The sequence below is a fragment of the Gouania willdenowi genome, chromosome 20 (assembly GCF_900634775.1).
Source record: "Gouania willdenowi chromosome 20, fGouWil2.1, whole genome shotgun sequence".
NCBI classification, from domain to species: Eukaryota; Metazoa; Chordata; class Actinopteri; order Blenniiformes; family Gobiesocidae; genus Gouania; species Gouania willdenowi.
Window position 1 is genome coordinate 18,816,451 of NC_041063.1, and position 19,523 is coordinate 18,835,973.

Sequence of the window (19,523 nt, forward strand, 5' to 3'; positions counted from 1 at the left end):
CCGTTGGGGTGCCTCCGTCCCCGCGGTGGGGGTCGCCGGTTGCTCGCGGGCCGGCGGGGGGCGCTGCCCCGTGGCTTGCGCCGTCCGGGGGACGGCGGGCCCTGGGCTGCTGGCCTTGTGCCGTCTGGGGCTGTGCGGTTCTGCTGGGCTGTGGCCGGGTCCTGGGCCGGGGTGGGGGGCGCGTCCCGGGGGGCTTGGCCCGGGGGCTTGCCCTTGGGGGGTCCTGTTCCCGGGGGGTGCTCCTGGGGCCCGGGGTGCTTGGCCTGCTGGCCGGGCCGGTCGTGGCGGGGGTCTTTCGGGGCGGGTGGCGCGTGCCGCGCCCTTGCGTACCTACTGGTACGGCCCCTGCTTGGGCAGTGCCCCGTGAGGCAGGGTGTCGGGGCCCGAACAGGGGGCCACATCCCGGCGGGGCGGTCTGGCTTGGCCCTTGGGGGGGGGCCCTGGCTTTAAAAAAAACTGAAGCTCGTGGCGCGGGCGGCATCAGCAGGGGGTGATCTGGGGCGCCATGGGGGGCTAGGTTGGGGTGCCTGGGGGCCGGCGGGGGGACTCCCAGCGGCCCCCTGGTGCCTTATGCGGCTTGGGGTGTGGTCGTCCTCCCTGGGCGGGCTGCTCCTGGTGCTGCATCCATTCCGGGTCCTTCTGGCCTGGGGTCGGGCCCCTGCTGGCTCTGGGCTCGCCGGCGGGTGCCCGCCGGCTGCCCGTTCGGCGCGGCTCTGGTCGTCTGCTGGGCGTGGGCTTCGGTTCCTCCGCTGGGGCCTCGGGCAGGGAGTTCTCTGGGCCCTCCCCTCGGGGGGTTGGGCGCGGGGGTGTGTGTGGGGGGGGGGGGTCGGTGGGGTGGGGGGTCTGGGGGTTGGGGGTGGGATCGGTGGCGTGGTGCGCTGGGTCCTTGGCTCCTTGGGGCTTTCTCGGGTGTGTATGGGGGGGGCGATGGCTGCCTCTCGGCTTGGGACCTTGGGGGCGTGCGGGGGGCTGCTTGGCCGTGGGGTGGTCGCCGGGGGCCCTTAGGCTGCCCGCTCTCGCTGCTGGCCTGACTGCTTCTTCGGGCCCGGGGACGGCTCGTGGGTTTTGCAGTGGCGGTTCTTGGAAATACATTTGTCATGTATGCACTGGCCTTGGGCTGTGGGATAACACTCATACTGGGCTCAACCTTAGACACCTTGTTCCCAAATACCTGTTTTATGGAATTTCCACTCACCTCTTCCTCTGTTCACAGCCACCACTATTATTCCTAAACCGCACACTGGTCACCAAACTGCACAATATACACAACCACAATTTCACATCGCATCACTTGGAACCTAACAACTATTCCCCACTCATTCCATATCCTATCTTGTATCCCTCTTCCCTGTTAACTTCCCCACCCCCCTCCAACCCCTCACCTTGGTGTAAACACTGCCCTCTCTTTTTTTACATCCTCCCTTTAATAAAGTATTTCTTACCCTTCCCTAGGGAGGGCTGGTGATGGTCACAATTATGCAATGAAATAAATAAATTTATTTAATTGCAATAATAAAATATGCATTGCTGTTAAAAGATTGCACTTCTTGTAGTGTTAACCTTCGACAGCATGTGCAGACAAGGTATAAAAAAAAAAAAAAAAAAAAAAAAGAATCACATCCCGATGATTTATTTCATCATCAAAATCATATCAAAACAGTTAATTGATGAGCACTAAAAATGTCTCCATAGGGAAAATAATATTGCAAAAACTATAATATGAACTTCAGTGGCTAATTAACTGTCTAAAATTATATTTATCCCATGTACTTCTTTATATACTATATATTTTTTATGAGATTTAAATGTGAAAATTTATGGTCATTTGTATTTCATTACTTTTGTGTTTTGATGTTCTCCCCCAAACCGCCAGAGGGCGCTCTGAGCATCCATTAAACCAAAAATAATAGGCAGGAAAAAAAGCGCGCGGAAGTTACTGAAGTTGTTTTTGTTTTGTTTTTTGAGCAAAGAGGAAGTTAGAGAAGTTGTTTATAGACGACCTAAACATAAAGAAACTATAATGTCTGTAAAGTAAACAGTTAAACATGGACGTGGAGGCTGTTACCGACGATAAAAGCTTTGTTAAAGCGGACGGAACCGAGAGTTTCCCCCAAGCTTGTGCTGTCGCTACGGGATGGATGTTTGACTTCTTGTTTGTATGTTTGTGTCGACACTTCAAGGACGGAAAACTGGACGAGTTTAATAAGTGCATAGAGACATTTAAGAGTGAGTAATTACATTTGACTTGTTTATTTATTTATTTATTTTAATAAGGAATATGTGAGCAGCCACACAATGTAGAAGAATAACCGAGACAGACTGAGCAGTTTCTGTTATGGTGATGTTGCTCAGTGTTTACCAAACCCTTTATACAGAAAATATTTACGCCTTATTCATGGAGGTACTATATATTCATAATTCTATTCATTGGTTAAAAAATAAATAAATACAAAATGTCCGTAGCCCAGAAGGTGTCATCCTACACCCAATAACAGTGGAAACTATTTGTTTTCATCCACAAGTTCAGGTAGGGATCCTAGTCAATTGTTTTTAAATTGTATTTATCATTTTAATGAAATTTAATATAATTTATTTATTTAAAAATATTTTTTCCTTGAAAAATGTGAATTACTTAAAAAATCCGGGGGGAAATACTTGTGTTACAATAGTTTACAAAGTGAAGAAATTATAGCAAAAAATAAACAAGACTACAAGATACATACATGATTAATACAATTTAAACATAGGTTCAAAAACAATAATTATATTTATTTTTAAACCCGTGTAATAGAGCTGGGTGATATATCGAGATTCAAGATATATTGAGTTTTCTATTTTGGCTATATAAGAAAATTACAATATGGCCTATATCGATATATATTTTTCAATTGCTTGTTTTTATTATAGCCTGTGGCTATTTGTACGGAAACGTATCAATTGACCCCCCCCCCCTCTATCAGTACTGAGCGCCCCTCATTGGCCATTTCAGGTGACGTGTGCATCCTAACCCAGGAAATACCCTAAAATGTTTATTTTTTATTTATTTATATATATATATATATATATATATATATATATTTAATGGTGGAATATAATATACATTTCCGTATGAATAGACATTGCACATATTGTGCAGCTGTTTGTTAATAAATGTTTGTGTGGCATTTTGCATCGGCAATTTTAACCCAGAATTGTCTTTCTGGTCAGACTTTATTTGAATTACAATTATCAAGATTTATATCGTATATTGACATTTTGAGAAGGAAAAAAATATCAAGATATGGTCCATATCGCTCAACCCTATAGTGTAATATGTATGAAAATATAAATATATAGTATAATCTACAATCAAAGAGCTGTTGGGGAATTATTGCATGTCTGCTGGGTTAAATAAATGAAATAAATAAATAAATAAATAAATAAAGTTACATTAAAATGCAAAGTGACATGTTTTAAAGTACCGATAAAAAACGTAAACATTAATTTGAAAACAATTACTGAATAAATATTATCCTATTTAATTATATATATTTTTTTTGAATCTTTTAATACAAGCTGCTTTTTTGTTATTTTATTTACTGTCTTGAAACAAAGTAGTTACTGGTTTTATGTTTGCAGTACTTGTTCTTTTCCTCAGCCCTCTCTCAGAGTTCTTCTCTGATAGATAAAGAAAAGCATTATGATGAGAAAACACTGATTTGTGGGTTCCTCTCCAGAGTCCTGTATGGAAAACATTTAGGTGAGTCATTGGAGCGAAAAACTGAGGCTAACTTTTTTTTATTTTAAATAATCATAAATTACCTTGTATTTGAGTGTGTTTTTTGTCAACACACAGAAACTGAAAATTGCTACCACAGCTTTTGGACTACAAATCCATTTTAGCAAAAGCTCTAAGCTAATGTATTAATGCAATCATGTCTAGACAAGTTGCTTTGTCTTCATTAATCACGACTCTGTTAGTCTGTAAAAACTAAGATGTGCTTTAGATTTCTCAACTCTATGGTCACATTCTGTGTGCTGTTTTCCTCCAGACGTCTTTTTTGAAGAGGATGAATCCGTGTTGCCGCTCATGTCAGCCTTCCAAACATGGTCCTGCCTGGAGAAAACGGTGCAAGATGAAAGTTTGTTCAAAAACATCAGCACTCTGCTGCTGGTGCAGGTAATTCTGCTGCAAACTCATGCACGTCGCCATTGGAAGAATATAATATTACCAGTAGTTAATTGTTATTACCAGTGTGTGTTTGTGTTTGTGTTTGTTTGCAGTCTGTGGACGTTTGTCTGAAGAAAGGAAAAAGAAATTCTGCTTCTTCTGTTCTCAAGTGGATTAAGAATATCGACGAATGTCCACAGGTTTGTCTATGAGTAGACGGGGTTCCTGCAGATCTCTTCAAAAGTCTTAAAAGTAGGGCTGTAGTCAACCAATGAAATGGTTGGTTGACCAAGACTATGGCACATGTAGAGAGTAGTGTTAGTACTTGCACAATTGGTGGCTGACTAAATACTTTTTTTTTTTAATGTATGATTTATTGTAACATTGCAGTTTTTATTTTTTATATTTTTGTTTTATAGATTTCTGTCTATTTTTGTAGTCGCCTTGTGTGTTTTTGGAGTGATTTTGATTATTTTAGTCTGTTTTTTTTTTTTTTTTTTTTTTTTTGTTTTACTGTCATTTTGTGTGTTTACTTTGGGGGCAGCCAGTTGCACATCTGCACTAGACACTGAAAAGAATGGACCCCAACCCTATGTAATTGATGTGGTGTTCTTTTCCCTAATTATGTTTACTGTGAAGTTGATCTTGAATTTAATTTCATATGGCAATAAAAAAAAATCTTGAATGTAATTTGACTGAAGCTGTAGGAACCCTGAGTAGATAATTGTGGTGTTAAACGCATGCATTATTGATTCATAATGGTTAACGTTTACCTGTGAATTATCTTCCAGAAATTACAAGTAAAACTGTCAACAATAGTGGCTCAGAGAGACACCTACAACCACTTCCTGATGAGCTACAGCTTTAGCTGCCTGCTGGACACAATCTGCACCTTCTTGGATGATTACTTGAAGAGGAATCCTTCAGATTATCTCCTGAAGGTACCAGAACTGAGTGTATGAGAGGTCAAAATTTTCAGCCGAAATATTGAATTTTAATTCATTAATTATTTAAAAGGAACACATGACATGCTGTAAATGAGGCAGAGTTAGCCAAAAGAGGCTAGTTTTCATCTGGTGCCCCTGGCCAGGTTTGAAAAGGCAGCCTAAAATGTAAAAGGTATTAAAATACAGAGAGACTACATCATGACAAAAGAGAACAGTTATGAGAAATAACAAAATACTACATATAAAACAAAGCGCCAGGCCAGGACTAAAACACTCATAATTGCCACACAGTTCAAACAGAATAGTTACTTCATACTTAACACAAGAGAAACAAATAATGTACAAAAATCTAAAATAAAATTAAATAAAAAATGAAGGAATTGTAGTTCTTTTTTAGCAAAATGAAAAGTGACATTATTTGAAACAGTCCTCTTTTAGATTGCTTAATGTTGTTTTAACCATTTTTGCCAGTGTCAGATATGTTATTTCCCCCTCCTGAATTACATTTATAGCGTAGTGTGCGACATTTGACACCAGAGCACTGAACAGACTACTGATTCAGGTGTGTAGAATTCACTTTCTTAAACAGAAAAACCATTTCGACCTCATTTTGAACCATATCAGACATTTACACACTATTTTACACCTGAAAACGAATGTCTGAATGTCTAAAAAGTGGGACAAACGGACGAAAGTGTCCAATTCTGCCCATAATCCTGTTCAAAATCTAGCGTTGTGTGTCGGTTCGATTAGTGATCGAAAGTGATTGAAAATGCATGCAGAGCTACATCTGAAGTGTGTTATTAATGATTTATGATGAACAAGCGGTTCAGAATACTATGATCCCAAAAGGCACTGGTACAAAGAATAGCTGTTGATGTTTTAGTGTAACTGGTGATAAGTTTACTCTGTGAAACATTACGGCAGAATCTTTCCTCATCCAATCACACGGCTACACAGGATTTTGTGCAAATTGCGAGAGTGATTCACCTTTGGCGGTATTGAAAGATTTCACAAATCATCTTTTACGACTATATGATACATTTTCATGGTATTTTTCCATAAAAATGGGTGGCTGAAGGTCTAGCAGTGTGGTGAACTGACATTTTAAGCTTACACAACGTAATCTTGTGTGATTTAAGTGAAACCCTTCCATTTATGGAAATTCTCTGAAGCATATAAAATGTAAATTAATAACAGCATTTGACTCTGTTAACCCTATTTAGCATGTTTGGAACGACTTTGGGAAGTTTAATAGCCAGTAAAGTCATCTAAACAGGGAAATAAGATGAAACTGAAAAGTCTAAAGTGACGCGGAAATGGATAAACTTTGAAAGAGAACTAGGGAAATTTTGAAGTAATTTTAGAAATTTGAAGCCTCTAGGTGTGGAGAGACCATCCTGTTGACAGTAGGGCAACAACCAAAGTTTTTTAACTACTTTTTAACAAACTATATTAACAGTTTAGAGTGAAAAAGAAAAGCTTTCAACAATAATATTTATAAAGACTAAAATTTACCCAAGAATTTGTCAAAATGAACTATGGGCTAACTATAAATACACTTACAGAGTGCAACTCCTTGAAAACAATTACAGCGTATGAAGAAAAGGTAAGAACATACGGTTTTAGCCTACAGGTTTTGAGCAAGAAACACCATTGATACCAATTAATTACGTACTTATGTCAATCAACTCATTGCGGGTGTGTCGACACGTTCAACACGAGCCTCCCACCTTAAAAAAAACAACTGAAAACTCCTGTTTTATATCCATCAGAGGCCGCATTTTAAATGTAAAAATCAGTTATTTTGATCGTGGAGACCAAAATCATAATCACAAATAAAATTTAATCAAATATGCAACCTTAGCTGAGCCTACTATGCACAAAAATATTATAGAATTATAGTTATGGTATGAAAAGACTAAGTGGGTTTCTTTCTGAATGTTTCTATTCATTCATTTTCTGACCCACTTGCTCTTTTTTAGTGTCGCGGGGTCTTTCTAAATTAATCAAATTCATCATTCATTTAAAAAAAAATTTTTAAATCTATGAAAAAGCTCTTTTTTTGTAGGAAGTGCATAATATGCCCTCATCTGTTTATTAGGTGGCCACTTTATGTTAATTAGCAACCACACAAGGTATCCAACGTTACACTGATTAACACTTTTCAACATCCAGCACATTTATTCTAAATCCTGCGTGCTCGTATTTCTAAATGATGGCACTGGAGCCAACTGAAGGTGCTAATGAGAAGTTATCAGTCATAGTTAATTGACGATTTGTCATCAAATTAGCCGGAAGGGCAAACTGCTTCATCCAGTAGTTGTGTCTTGGGGAAATTGTAACAGGCAGGCTTATTTAGGAGTTTTATGAATGATTTGCAGAAAAATGCGATGAGCTCAAGGTTAGACTTTAAAGGAAAGCGTAATAACGGGCCTCATTAGTCCTGCCTGGTTAATGCAACACTTTACTGCACAGCATTAATTGAAGTAGCTGACTATGAAGAGTCCATGATGAAGAAGAAGAAGGATCGACGTGGTGGTGCTCTGAAGTTTTTTTGACCACGCCCACCTTTGGGAGGTTTCACCCCAACACTTCGCCCCTCAAGGCATCAACTGTCATTAATTCCCATTAGTTTAACATTGTACAGATGTGTTTAAAGTACTTGGGGGCGGGAGAAGTAACTAAGTAAAAGAACAAGTACTGAAACTGAAAATGACTTAAGTAAAAGTTAAAATCCCCCATAGGAAAATTACTCATTTAAGTGTTAAAGTAGCTCAAATGTTATGTATTTAAGTATCAAAAGTAAAATTAAATGACAAAGTACATCGTGTATTATCAAGATAAATTATGTACAAAACCAAAAATTCCTGTATTATAGAGTGCAATTTAGCGCAATAACAAATGTGATAAGCTGAACTCTGTATTCTCAAAAAAGGACTTGACACATACTTAATATACTTTTTTAAAATAATACAGTGATTCTGAACTAATGTCACCTTCAAAGAATGCTACACACACACACACATCAAACAGGAACAAAATTCAACTTTGAAACCAATAACTGAAAATATGAAGCAGATTTTATCTGAGATAATATATAATTTTAAAGCAGGGCAGCAGAAAATAAGGATAGTCACATTTAATGCGTCAGTCTACACTCATTTTACTGAATTTGTGACAATAAAGTTGTTTTTATCAACTTCCAAAAAAAAAGTGCAATTTAAAAGGAAAAATGCTGCAAGAAGCATAATTAAATCAAACTTCCCTATTATTTGTTTGTAAAACTAAACTTTTACAGAGTTTTGAAGTAGAGGTCGAGCGATATGAGATTTTCAAAGGCCGATGCCGATACCATTTTTTTTTTTTTAATTCAGCCGATAGCCGATATCTAAAGCTGATTTACTTTTTTTTTTAAAGCACATTGATTATGAAAGACAATTGAAACATATATTGGCCCGATATATTGGCCGTCCGATATATCGTTCGACCTCTAGTGTGAAGAAAGAAGTCACAATAAGAGCAAATGGTTTTTAGGTTTGTAGCTTTTTTTTTTTACCTGTGACTCACTGAAAAGTGGTGTGTGACCCAATTTTGGCCCCAACCCACAATGTAAAAACAATTGAACAACATTCACTCAGTGTTCTTCACCATGCTCTGTGTGCTTCTTTGCTCACCTCACAAAGCGGCTTCTCCACACGTGTATGTGTAAATTTACCCCAATTAAATTGTGCGGAAACATTTTAGCTTTCAGACACTGTTGGATTCATTCCAATAGGGCAGATTTTTAGAAAATATTGTAATTTGTAGTGCGGTGGTGACACGTTTGATGGGAAACCTGGACATTTCCATCGATTTCTAAAAGTCTGTTCATAGTACAAATGGTTTTTAACAATAGATTTAATTTTCTGTTGAAATTCCAATGTTTTTATTCATACCTCATGTCTCACCACACCGCGCACAAATACATCCTTGCATTTCAAATCGTGAGGAAAAGAGTATGAGTGGAACAGTATCAAAGAAAACAACGTAAAAGTAAAGATTCAAAATATATTTTTAAGTATAGAGGAACATTTAGTTCCTTATATTTTTTAGCTTATTTTGTTTAAAATACTTGTTTTAGGAGTCTTTGATTTCTCTTCTTATCAGAACAGCATTAAAAGCACAGTTAGATGAGTGCGTTCTAACCCAGACCTTCCCCTAAACAAGCCACACTACAGAACTCACACACATGTGCTGTCCCTTAGAGGAGAAAAAGACCTAAGGAGCACATATTGTGCAGTTGTTGCTTAATAAATGAGCCTTTGTGGCATTTTTCATCAGCAAATTTAACCAATAATCATCTTTCTGGGCCGACTTCTTCTCGATTTATATCTCATTTTGCGCTATTTTGAGAAAAATGTAAAGATATGAGTTTTGGTCCATATCGCTCAGCCCTACTGACTGTATTTAGAAACTTATCTGTGCGTTCTTGTCTGTCAGGCTGCGACAGACGTCGTCGTATCTTCTGATGACATGAAACACTTGGACGACGTCAAGTCAGAAGACGACCTCTCCTCAGAAACAACAAATCAAACACCAGATTCATCAAAGAAAAATGAAAGGTATGAATTGAAGTATGAAATAAGCTGAAATGAGTGTCACCTTAAAGCAGTTGGTGCCAAGGTTGGGGTCAATTATAATTGTAATCATGTAGTTGATAATTAATTACAATTATTACGTAATAATAATTGTAATTCTATAAAAACTGTCAGTGTCATGGCATAAAAATGTAACAATTTTGGATTGTTTTTTAGGGGTTTTTTTCTTTAGCAGAGATAAGGCTATAATTAGACTCTAAAAAAAGTTTAAATATGATAAACACACCTAAACTGGGGTGAAAATAATGTAAAGCGTGAAAAATAACAAAAATGTGGTAAAACACCCAAATTTCGGTGCTAATAAACGAATACATTCTGAGATAAAGCTATCATAAAACCCCAAAAAAATTGTTTAATGGGGATTTTTTTGTTCAGGCTCAGTAATTGTGATTAATTGTAAATGAAATTTAGAAATTGACAACGTAATTGTAATTCACTTTTAGGGAAAGAATATCAACTGTAATTTTAATTGTAATTGGAAAATATTTATCTTAATGCTGTGTGAAGGATCTAATTTTACATTTAAACTATTCCCAGAAAAAAACGGAAGCTGTTCTCTACTAAAATAACTGACATGTGGAAACCTGAGTCATGCAAGAAACTCACCATTCCTGTCAGAAAAATGGCTGCAAAGGGTGAACATGATTGCTAACGTATATAGATCCACTACAGATCAATGCACATGATTCATCTGAGCAGCTTTTTATGCTTCTCCCATGCAGAGTTACCAAACCATACTTTGAACACATCGAGGGATACCGTGGACGGACAAAAAAAGAGAAAGCCACGTCAGGTGATTCATGCAACAAGCTCACTACGCATGTTTTTTCTGTATTGTAATATTTTTAAAACAACATGTTTTGTTTGTTTGTTTTTGTTTTTAGAAATGGACGTATCAGCTGGACAGATACTTAAAAGACGGAGTTAAACGCCACGGCGTTGGAAAGTGGGGTCACATCTTACAGGATTATGACTTTGAAGGACGTACCAGTGTCATGCTTAAGGACCGCTGGAGAGTTCTAAAGAAGGGGTACCTGGCTGACTGAGCAAGAACACAACCTTCTACTTAGATTATTTTCACTGAAATGTTTTGGCATACTGGTATAAACAAAAAGTGTATATTTTACTTCTGCTCTGTGAATTTACTTTCAGTTTAAACATTTTAACTGTTCAGGTCATCAAAAATTTAAGTTTAGTCTCCTTTATAGGAATTTTTTTTATTATTAATAATTTATTATTAATATTATTGTAGATTTATCATCTGCACCAGCTTATCCTGATTATAGTGCAAACATTATAGAAGGAAACCAGACACAAAGAAATCCTTAGATTCCTTATGATGTTTTTTTCATGGTAAACTTTACCATTTCCTTTTGTCATGTAAATTAAGTCACAAGTAATGTATTTCATCATAAACATTTAATAAAAATATTTGCAGTGTGTAAAAATACATACATACATATACAATGAACTGTGAGGTGCTTGTGCAGTAAAAGACAGTTAAATACTGTACTGGTTGCAACACAATAATACACAATTAGAAGTGAAAGAGATATTTGTGCATATGGAAGTCTTTATGGGATTGTAGCATCAATGTTTATGGTCTGAAGGGTGGGAAGTTATGATCTGTTCATTTTGCGTCACTTCCTTTCATAAAGACATCATGGCTGGAGGATGATCTGGACTGTGTAGGTCAGATGAAGACAAAACTGTGTTGTGGTGGACAGTTGCAATGTCGGGTTTTTTGGATCCTCTTCCATGTGCCGCTGCATCGAGGGTTTCCCACCGCCTGCCAGTGGAGCACAGTCTCTCTGAAACACAGTTGGATGTTGTTACATTAACGTACGCATGTGTTTATATAAAGGAAAAAAAAAAACATTAATTTGCTTTTAATTCACTTATTACACTGTTTAGTGCAGTAGAGTCTCAAACTCCCTGCTGACATGACATCCATCCCCCCATAGGGGGCGCACCCCACTATTGGAGACCCATTGATTTAGTGTCAAGCCCATTCAGGGCTTTTAAAACTTCTGGAAGTAATTCAATTGTCTCGAAAAAAAATAATACAATTCCAATCTGTTATTATTACCAGCTAAATGTCTAATATACTGTATTATATAAGAACAGGTCGTATTAGGTTTGTATTAGGGTTGTCCCAATCGGATAGCGGTTCGATATCAGCCAGAAAATGAATATCGGGTTGTATCGCACTGCATCTAAAATCTCCGATATATATTATTTATTCAATTGTACAATACTATAGATTATATCTTAAGGTTAAAATTTATGTAACCAATCGGTTAATAATAAGTGGGTCAGCTTTTCTCATACCTACTGTTGCTGACTATTGTTTTCTGTATCACTTCATCCTTTTCTGACATTCCACATGACAAAATAAATAATAAAAGTATGTATGATTTGTGCTGATATCGGTATCGGCCAATCCCTAGTTTGTTTTGTTAATACTATTTAACGTCACATTTTTAAAGGCATGACATATACAGAGTTAATGGCGGTTAGGGTTAGGGTCATTTTATACAATCTACTTACAAATGTATGATTTCTCCCTCTCTTGCCTTCTCCGCATTTTTTAAACTTTGTGCTCATACAGGTGAGTTTGAGTTTGCTCCGTTTGTGACATCATTAGAGGAATAACTCCGCCCACAATACTCTGCAGTTAAACAGACATGGCAAAGGCAGGACATTGTTGTTGGCTGCATTGAGCAACATAAAAGTTTATTTCTGCTCCCCTTATCAAGACCCGGTGGCTGGATTTTATCTTTGCTGGTTTTGTACCACATAACATGCCCCCGGACGCAATAGAAGTGTTTTTACTTCTTTCTTGCAGTATTTTGTTGTGTTTTTTGCCAGGCAAGGATGACAGTGATTTACTCGACATGATTTTTGTTCTGGTTTTTTCCCAGTATTCCCACGTGATATTAGAATGTAAAAACATTTCTATGCACCCGTCTCCAAGACTCCACATCCCACAATGCAATGTGTAAAATGGTCAACAAACCAACTTTGAAGTGGCAATTTCAACCTTTTACATCTTTGTTTTATTGATCATTTAGGCCTATACTATGGGTTTATCTGCTAAAAAAAGATGGGTAGCATGTTTGCTTGTTGCAACAACTAATGATTAAATGTATGCTTTATTTTCTGTAAAAAAGCATGGGTTTGAGTCAATAAACATTGTAAAGAAAGTTACTTGAGCGTTTTACTTCCAGTTACTAAATAGGAAGCATGTTAAATGGAACACATGTTAACTTGGAAAACCAGTCACACTATTTGCCAAACCGAAGGTTTGATGTGTGTTGGTCGCATGTTGAGTTGGGATGTTTCTGAGGTAATAAGTCTTCACCTGTCCAGAATTTCTAAATATTTTTTTTTAAATAAAAGACAAAAAGCTTTCCTGTAGCCTGGTGGTAGGAAATCTTGCACTTTCTGTGCTGGAGACACATTGTTACCACAGCATGTCTTCCGTGATCTCAGGGAGCGTTTGAGGGTCATTGCAGGTAATATTAGGCCTGCACAATGTTTGGCAGGTTGTCATCATATTATGACTTAATAATCTTTTCAAGGTTGATACTTCCTGCCTTGTTTTTGTTTCCCTTAGAAATCACTACTGTTTTTAACTTCATACTTGTCTGATCCGTCTCCGTCTCCTTGGCAACTGCTGCTATTGTTTCGCATGGCAGGAGGTTCACAAGCCACACACACTTTAAACCCCTCAGTTATGTAGCGCATCCAATGTGTGTGTGGCCTGTTCTCCACCGTGCAGTAAGGTGTCCGAGACTCCAGAGTGAATTCAATGCAGAACCTGAGAGAAGGAGAAAGTCTTTGAAAATCAAAACTAATCAATCAAAGAACTGAGTATATATGTAATCATTTCTGTATTACATGAAACATGAAGTGGAAATATTTGATATGGCAACAATTCTTATTCATCTGTTGCTACTCAGATCTTTTCTATGTGTGTATTTCATGTCACTACTGTGCTAAATCTCACAGTGTTGCTAGATTTATGGTCTGTACACAGGTGGGCAAACACCTTGAGATCAAGAAAGGGTCATGCAGTTATCGCAGAAGATTACACCGTGTAATACAAAAATAAAGTGTACAGCTTTGAAGCATATGTGAACTTTTCAACTCCGGCTTTCAAAGACGCCCGAGGTCACGTGTAGCAAAGTTTCAATGACATGAAACCTACCCAGGGTTCAGGGGGATTCCATAACTGTCATGTTTGGGTCTTCTCTTGCCAAACTCGACACTGGTGATGAATGCAGGACCTCAGAAGAGAAGAATGACAATTATTCCTCCTGATATTATCAAAGCAATTACAAATTATGAATGGAATTATAGCTACTGCACAGCAATGGGACAGACAAAAGAAGACGGCAGCTGTTAAAGCGTGTAGAATGTAAAGGCAGATCTCAAACGGCTGTTAAAAATTCAGTTACAAAAACCCGAACATACACAAATTGCATCTAGACAGCATGGAGATGTTGATAAAAAAAAAAAAAAAAAAAATTATAATAATGATTTATTGGCTCCATAAGTGAAATACAGATGTTTTTGTAGTGACTCTAAATGTTCGCAATTGTATGAAATTAAAAATGGTGTAAAAAAAAAAAAAAATTAAGTTATTTTCCAAACTTTATCAACCATGGCTCTACAATTATAATTTTTCAATGGACATTGAAAATGCATTTAGCAAGAATTTGCAAGTACATGTTGATATTAGCATTTAATCAAACATTTGAATGCACTGTAGGCTTAATTTTTGCTGTGTGGATGATTTGTGTAGGGCAGCTTTGTAGCAAGTTCGTGGTCAATTGAGTGACAATATACGATATAAATCTTGGTATTTTTAACTCAAAGTCTTACCAGAAAAAACTATTCTGGGTTAAATTTGCCAATGCAAAATGCCACACAGGCACATTTATTAACAAACAGCTCCACTGTTTGTGCCACTTTTGGCTTTTTCTCCTATAATAGACAACATGTGTGAGTGAGTTCTGCAGTATGGCTTGTTTAGGGGAATGTCTGGGTTAGGATGCACTCAGAAATACAGCTTTTTAGCTTTTCATGCTATTGTAATTTTCCATATCGCCAAAATCGAAAACTTGATACACCTTATCTTAAATCTTGATGTATTGCCCAGCCGTAGGTTTAAGTATACAATGGTTTCTTCAGTATTGGGGCCACATTTTGGAGAAAATTGCAAGTCTGTAGCGCATAGACTTGATTTGTCATAAATTTTGACAATTTTGAGCTTTAGATGTTTGCTTTAGCACCACCCTTAGGACTATTGGCCTGTTTTTGAAGAAGAAGAGTGTGTAGTGATATCTAAATTGTTGTACCTGCGTTGTGTGCACAGTGGCTGCCCTGGCGGTCTCGGAACTCCATGCAGCCTGCTCGTTGCTCCAGGTTGGGACAGGCCTCTCCACTGTTCCTGGGCTGCTGACCCACGTGACGAACACGGACTCTGACAGAAGGCTGGCAGTGCACGGCGCAGCCGCTCCAATAGCTCCAGTCGCTCACTGAACAGTCCTGGGCTGAATGTTGGCACCAATAATATGGGAGAAACAATGTTACAGGATGTCCTCTGTTGAAGCAAACAATCAACGCAGCGGGGACACTCGGATGATGAACTTGACCTCTACAGTGTGTGGAGGTGACATTTCCCACTGTTTCTGCTGGCTGTTTATTTCCATTAGACCTGTAGAACAGTGTAGTGGGTCTATCAATCTGGGAAATAACTTAAGAACAATGAGGCATTGATCTCGACTTGTATAATCTGTTTCTTGCTGCACTACAAGTGGATTTGAGACGGTGCCAAGGAAAGCACCCATTCAGTGACCAAGCCAAGCTCAATTATGCTTTGATGTAATAAAGGCGTGCAGATTTACACGCTGGTGTGCTATAACACACATTAGGTATGGTCAACTTGTTTGACTGGCACTGTAATTGCTACAACAGGTTGATACAATCACATTCTTTAAATATTTGGTCTATTACCGCTGCCAAAGAGGTAACATTTTCAATGTTTGTTTGTCTGTTAGCAGGACTACGTCAAAAGTACTTAATAGATTTTGACACATTTTTCAGCAAAGATAGATCTTACATCATGGAAGACTGGATTTAGATACCCTTGACCTCCCAACCTTCAAATCCTAGCTCAAAACACACCTTTTAAAACTAGCTTTTAATGTCCGATTATGCTTATGTTGTTCTTAAATGCTTTTACATTCTTCTCTTAATAATGTCTATTATTGTGTTCCTTCTATTCACTTTTAGCATACTTTATGTTGTTTTTTTTATGATTGTGTCTGTTTAGCTTGAATCTTTGAAGTGTAATGAATGTTGTTTGGAGACGCATGTGAAATTGTGTGTACTTGTGCAATGACAAAAGGATTAAACTCTTTGTATCACCTTTGTAAAGTGTCTTTGAGCACCTGTGAAAGCGCTGTCTAAATAAAACCTATTATTATTACTATTATAACATTTTGGAGGGGATCTGCATCTATATAGTGAATCTGTATCAGTTTCATAAATCGAAAAAACCCCTGTCTCTCATGATTGGTGAAATTTCAGAAATTCATATCTCAATTCTTAATTGACCAATCTCTATGAAATTTGACTCAGTTGTGTTGGGTTGGTTCCTCAGTTACCCCACCAAGTTTCATTCAGATCGGCTCCATAATACGCATCTCATTGCAATTTAAATTAAAAGAAATTGGACCTACTGTATCGTTATTAAAGTGAGAATGATCATGATACCATGATCAGGATCATTGGTCCAGATAACTGCCAATATCTGGCAAAGAGGAGATTTGGTGCTTGGTGGAGATTTGTTCTTGTTCCTTTATGTGAGCCATACTCTCATCTGAGGATTGCATTAATTTGTTGTGTTGTTTGTGACAAAATGATCATCCTTCCTCACCTGGACACTCTGTGAAGTAGTCAAAGCAGCAGTCTTTGGTTCGGATGCATCCCTCGTCACAGAAGCACTTCCCAAACACGCGGTCCATCCTCCAGTCTGTGGTCAAACAGCCTAAATCTCTGCCCTGGCAGCATTTTCCAGAACAGCCACCAGTTACCAAATGGTTCTTCTCAAGAGTAGAAACCAGCACCAGGAGCCAACAGGCGAACCTAACAGAGGGTCTCATCATAAGGAGTCTGAGTGAAGGTTCACCCAAGGCTTACAAGGTGGTTTTCCCGCTCTTACAAAGGGTTTATCTGGTGCTACTGGTCCCTTCCATGATTAGAAGATGGTTTGAATCCCAGCTCTGCTGAAGGGTGGTTTGTATCCTGGAGCTCTTCCTATGATCAGCTCTTATGTGTTCCTTCGAAAATACTTTATACAGAAATAAAGTACGCTGATCACACTCCCAAAGTCTCGCAGTGGTTCCTCCTCCGTTGCTCCCAGTTCAGTGCCTCCCTCCAGTTGATCACAGTAAAGCAGAGATTATGAGGTTAGGGGAGGGCTGAGCTTGGTGGGTTTGGTTTGTTTTCCACGCTGCCTTCCACACCTGACTCCTGCTCCTTCAGGTATTTCTTACCTCCTCTCCCTGATGCACGTTCAGTCTGGCTGCTAATGCCACCCAAACTCTGCGTCCCAAAAGGGAAAAGGGTGGAATGTGAGCTTTTGGCAGGTCTCCAGTAAATAATAAATGATCCTGGAGATATGAGAAGCTACTGTGTGATTCTCAAAAATGCAATTTGTAATTTATGTAAGAGTGTCGGAGTTTATCTGAGCTCAACGGTCAATCACAGAGTTACATTAATATCAGTTAGGTCAAATACAGTAGATACCATAATATTAGGGGAAAAACTCAACATGGATTATGGTACCATTATCATTCACACTTTAAAGACTTGTAAGAAACTTTTATTCCCATTAATCACGATTTAGTAGGTTGAAATATATGGGCACAGTCATGACTCCTTTGTAAATTTCTTTTGGAGATAAATAAAGTGTATATATATATATATATAAAACAATAATAATAATTATTATTTCTGTTTAAATTGCGATAATCTAGATAAAACTTGTCAGGGTAATTGAGGAACCAACCCGTCTTCCATGGCCTAATGTTTATCTTGGCCAAAAAAGTTGTTAAAATGAATTAAGTACTTTTGATGTAATCCTGCTAACAGACAAACTACCAAATTAATAAAAGCCTGTGAAAATATTACCTCCTTGGCGGAGGTTTATTAAACCAATTGTTAAATATCTAACAGGGAGTGACAGACAATCCCGTGTACACACATGTATTCGCTCCAATGAACAATTTAAAAACTCCACTGAACCTCATCAAGCCTGCCTGTTTTAGACTGTGTAGAATACAAAGCAACTATACTGAATTTTACACCAGCATCTAGCCATGCTGGTGATTATAATATTCTAACAAATCTGATCCCCTGATGATGTTTTTCACTGTGGAAGTGATCTGTTTGTGTTTCAGCCATCTGTTGCCCGTCCTAGACACTGCTGCTGGGAGTTCCTGTAGTAATCTGGGTACTACTGTCTTGAAAAACAAGCTCACAGAGACCAGAGGGGGGTCCATTGAGTCCTTTGATTCTTCTTCTTGATACCGGGCAGATAGGTCAAGCGACAGTAACAACCTTCATCTTCGCTACAATCATCATCATCAGATAGGCTTGTGTGAATCGGTGTATATGAGTGCGTGAGAGATTTGAACTGCGACTGACCTCAGGGGTGCACGGTCCTCTTTTATTCCACTTCACAAGAAATGCTGTAGAATCCACAACACTCTTTGGTTTGAAGTTATCTGACATCAAAGAAAAGTGAGTTTTATCATTTTTATTCACTTTGAGATTAAATATTCCTTATGTGTGGTGATATCGTTATTTAAAGGTCAATCAAGTAATACTTTCCCACTGTAGCTCTCAGCTCTGATACTGACGTGATCTGCCCGCTGATGCATGGCTTACAGGTGCATCAGTTTGCAAATGCACATCAAAGAGTGTGTATTTCACATCTGATGGGTTTCAAACCTCAGACCTCCTGCCCCAACTGTGCTTTTGTCAGAATAGATGAGCTTGAATTCCCACAAGAACCCACCCCACTAGCAGACTTCTTAGTGCAGTGGTTCTGAAACAATTTTGGCTCAAGTTTCCCATTTCTCTTATTTCTGAATCCAAGACCCCCTCTCCTTGTCCGACTACAACATTCTGCTTAGAAAACTATTTCAAACATCTATAGATCATAATGGTGGCAATGACAAGTGGTAAACATTTTAAAGAATCTCATTTGGTAAAGAAGTGGAAAGAAACAGTATTTAGTGCAGTGGTTACCAAACTTTTTTGGATCATGACCCCATTTTCAAAAATTCCTGGTGACTCCAAAAACATTTTTTTCCTAGAAATAGTTTTTGATCATGTTTGAGCTCAGATTTTTTTAGTTGAATTTTAATTTTTCAGAAAATTCAGGCAACCCCATTTAAACTCCAGGCGACCCCACCTGGGGTCCTGACCCTAAGGTTGAAAAACACAAATTTAGTGGCTCCTAAATAGATTTATTTATACAGTTTTTTTATCAATACCGGCCATATCACGCCCTGGGGTGTGACTAAGACTGACACCTTATTTGTTCATTTTCCACTCTTTCTCTCACAGGTACCCCCCTGTAGTGCCATCACCCTAGAGATACACGTACCCCGCATTTGAGAAACACTGTCTTAGTGTATGTCAATGAGTTTGGGGCCATATTAACTTGTGTGTTTGTGCTCTTCAAACTTAGTTAGAAGCCGACTT

The 19,523-nt window shown here is 38.4% G+C and overlaps 2 protein-coding genes across 3 annotated transcripts; one reads left to right on the top strand and one right to left on the bottom strand.

Moving 5' to 3' along the window:
* The first annotated feature begins 1,897 nt into the window (after positions 1-1,897).
* Positions 1,898-12,943, top strand: terf1 (telomeric repeat binding factor (NIMA-interacting) 1). Its single transcript, XM_028434979.1, has 9 exons — positions 1,898-2,226; positions 3,638-3,739; positions 4,032-4,159; positions 4,264-4,350; positions 4,942-5,091; positions 9,580-9,701; positions 10,275-10,372; positions 10,460-10,530; positions 10,622-12,943. The coding sequence occupies exons 1-9, from the start codon at positions 2,046-2,048 to the stop codon at positions 10,781-10,783; spliced, it is 1,101 nt and encodes a 366-aa protein (XP_028290780.1). The 5' UTR covers positions 1,898-2,045; the 3' UTR covers positions 10,784-12,943.
* Positions 11,140-17,271, bottom strand: sbspon (somatomedin B and thrombospondin type 1 domain containing). Of its 2 annotated transcripts, XM_028434981.1 has the most exons (6): positions 16,972-17,269; positions 16,687-16,895; positions 15,104-15,298; positions 13,951-14,029; positions 13,384-13,560; positions 11,140-11,548 (listed from the first exon to the last, which is right to left on the bottom strand). In XM_028434981.1, exons 2-6 carry the CDS (start codon positions 16,772-16,774, stop codon positions 11,431-11,433), a joined length of 657 nt encoding a protein of 218 aa, XP_028290782.1. In that variant the 5' UTR covers positions 16,775-16,895; positions 16,972-17,269; the 3' UTR covers positions 11,140-11,430. The 2 variants fall into 2 exon arrangements, with proteins under 2 accessions (XP_028290782.1, XP_028290781.1); XM_028434980.1 differs by having other exon boundaries at positions 16,687-17,271.
* Positions 17,272-19,523: the final 2,252 nt, after the last annotated feature.

Bases quoted from the DNA above. Each gene is read 5' to 3' on its own strand.
- sbspon (XM_028434980.1), bottom strand. From the start codon at position 16,915: ATGATGAGACCCTCTGTTAGGTTCGCCTGTTGGCTCCTGGTGCTGGTT. The intron at 15,299-16,686 runs GTGAGGAAGGAT...GCCAACATTCAG, and splicing joins CTACTTCACAGAGTGTCCAG to CCCAGGACTGTTCAGTGAGC. The intron at 14,030-15,103 runs GTACAACAATTT...TTCTCTTCTGAG, and splicing joins CCACTGTGCACACAACGCAG to GTCCTGCATTCATCACCAGT.
- terf1 (XM_028434979.1), top strand. From the start codon at position 2,046: ATGGACGTGGAGGCTGTTACCGACGATAAAAGCTTTGTTAAAGCGGAC. The intron at 4,160-4,263 runs GTAATTCTGCTG...GTTTGTTTGCAG, and splicing joins GCACTCTGCTGCTGGTGCAG to TCTGTGGACGTTTGTCTGAA. The intron at 9,702-10,274 runs GTATGAATTGAA...AACTATTCCCAG, and splicing joins TCATCAAAGAAAAATGAAAG to AAAAAAACGGAAGCTGTTCT.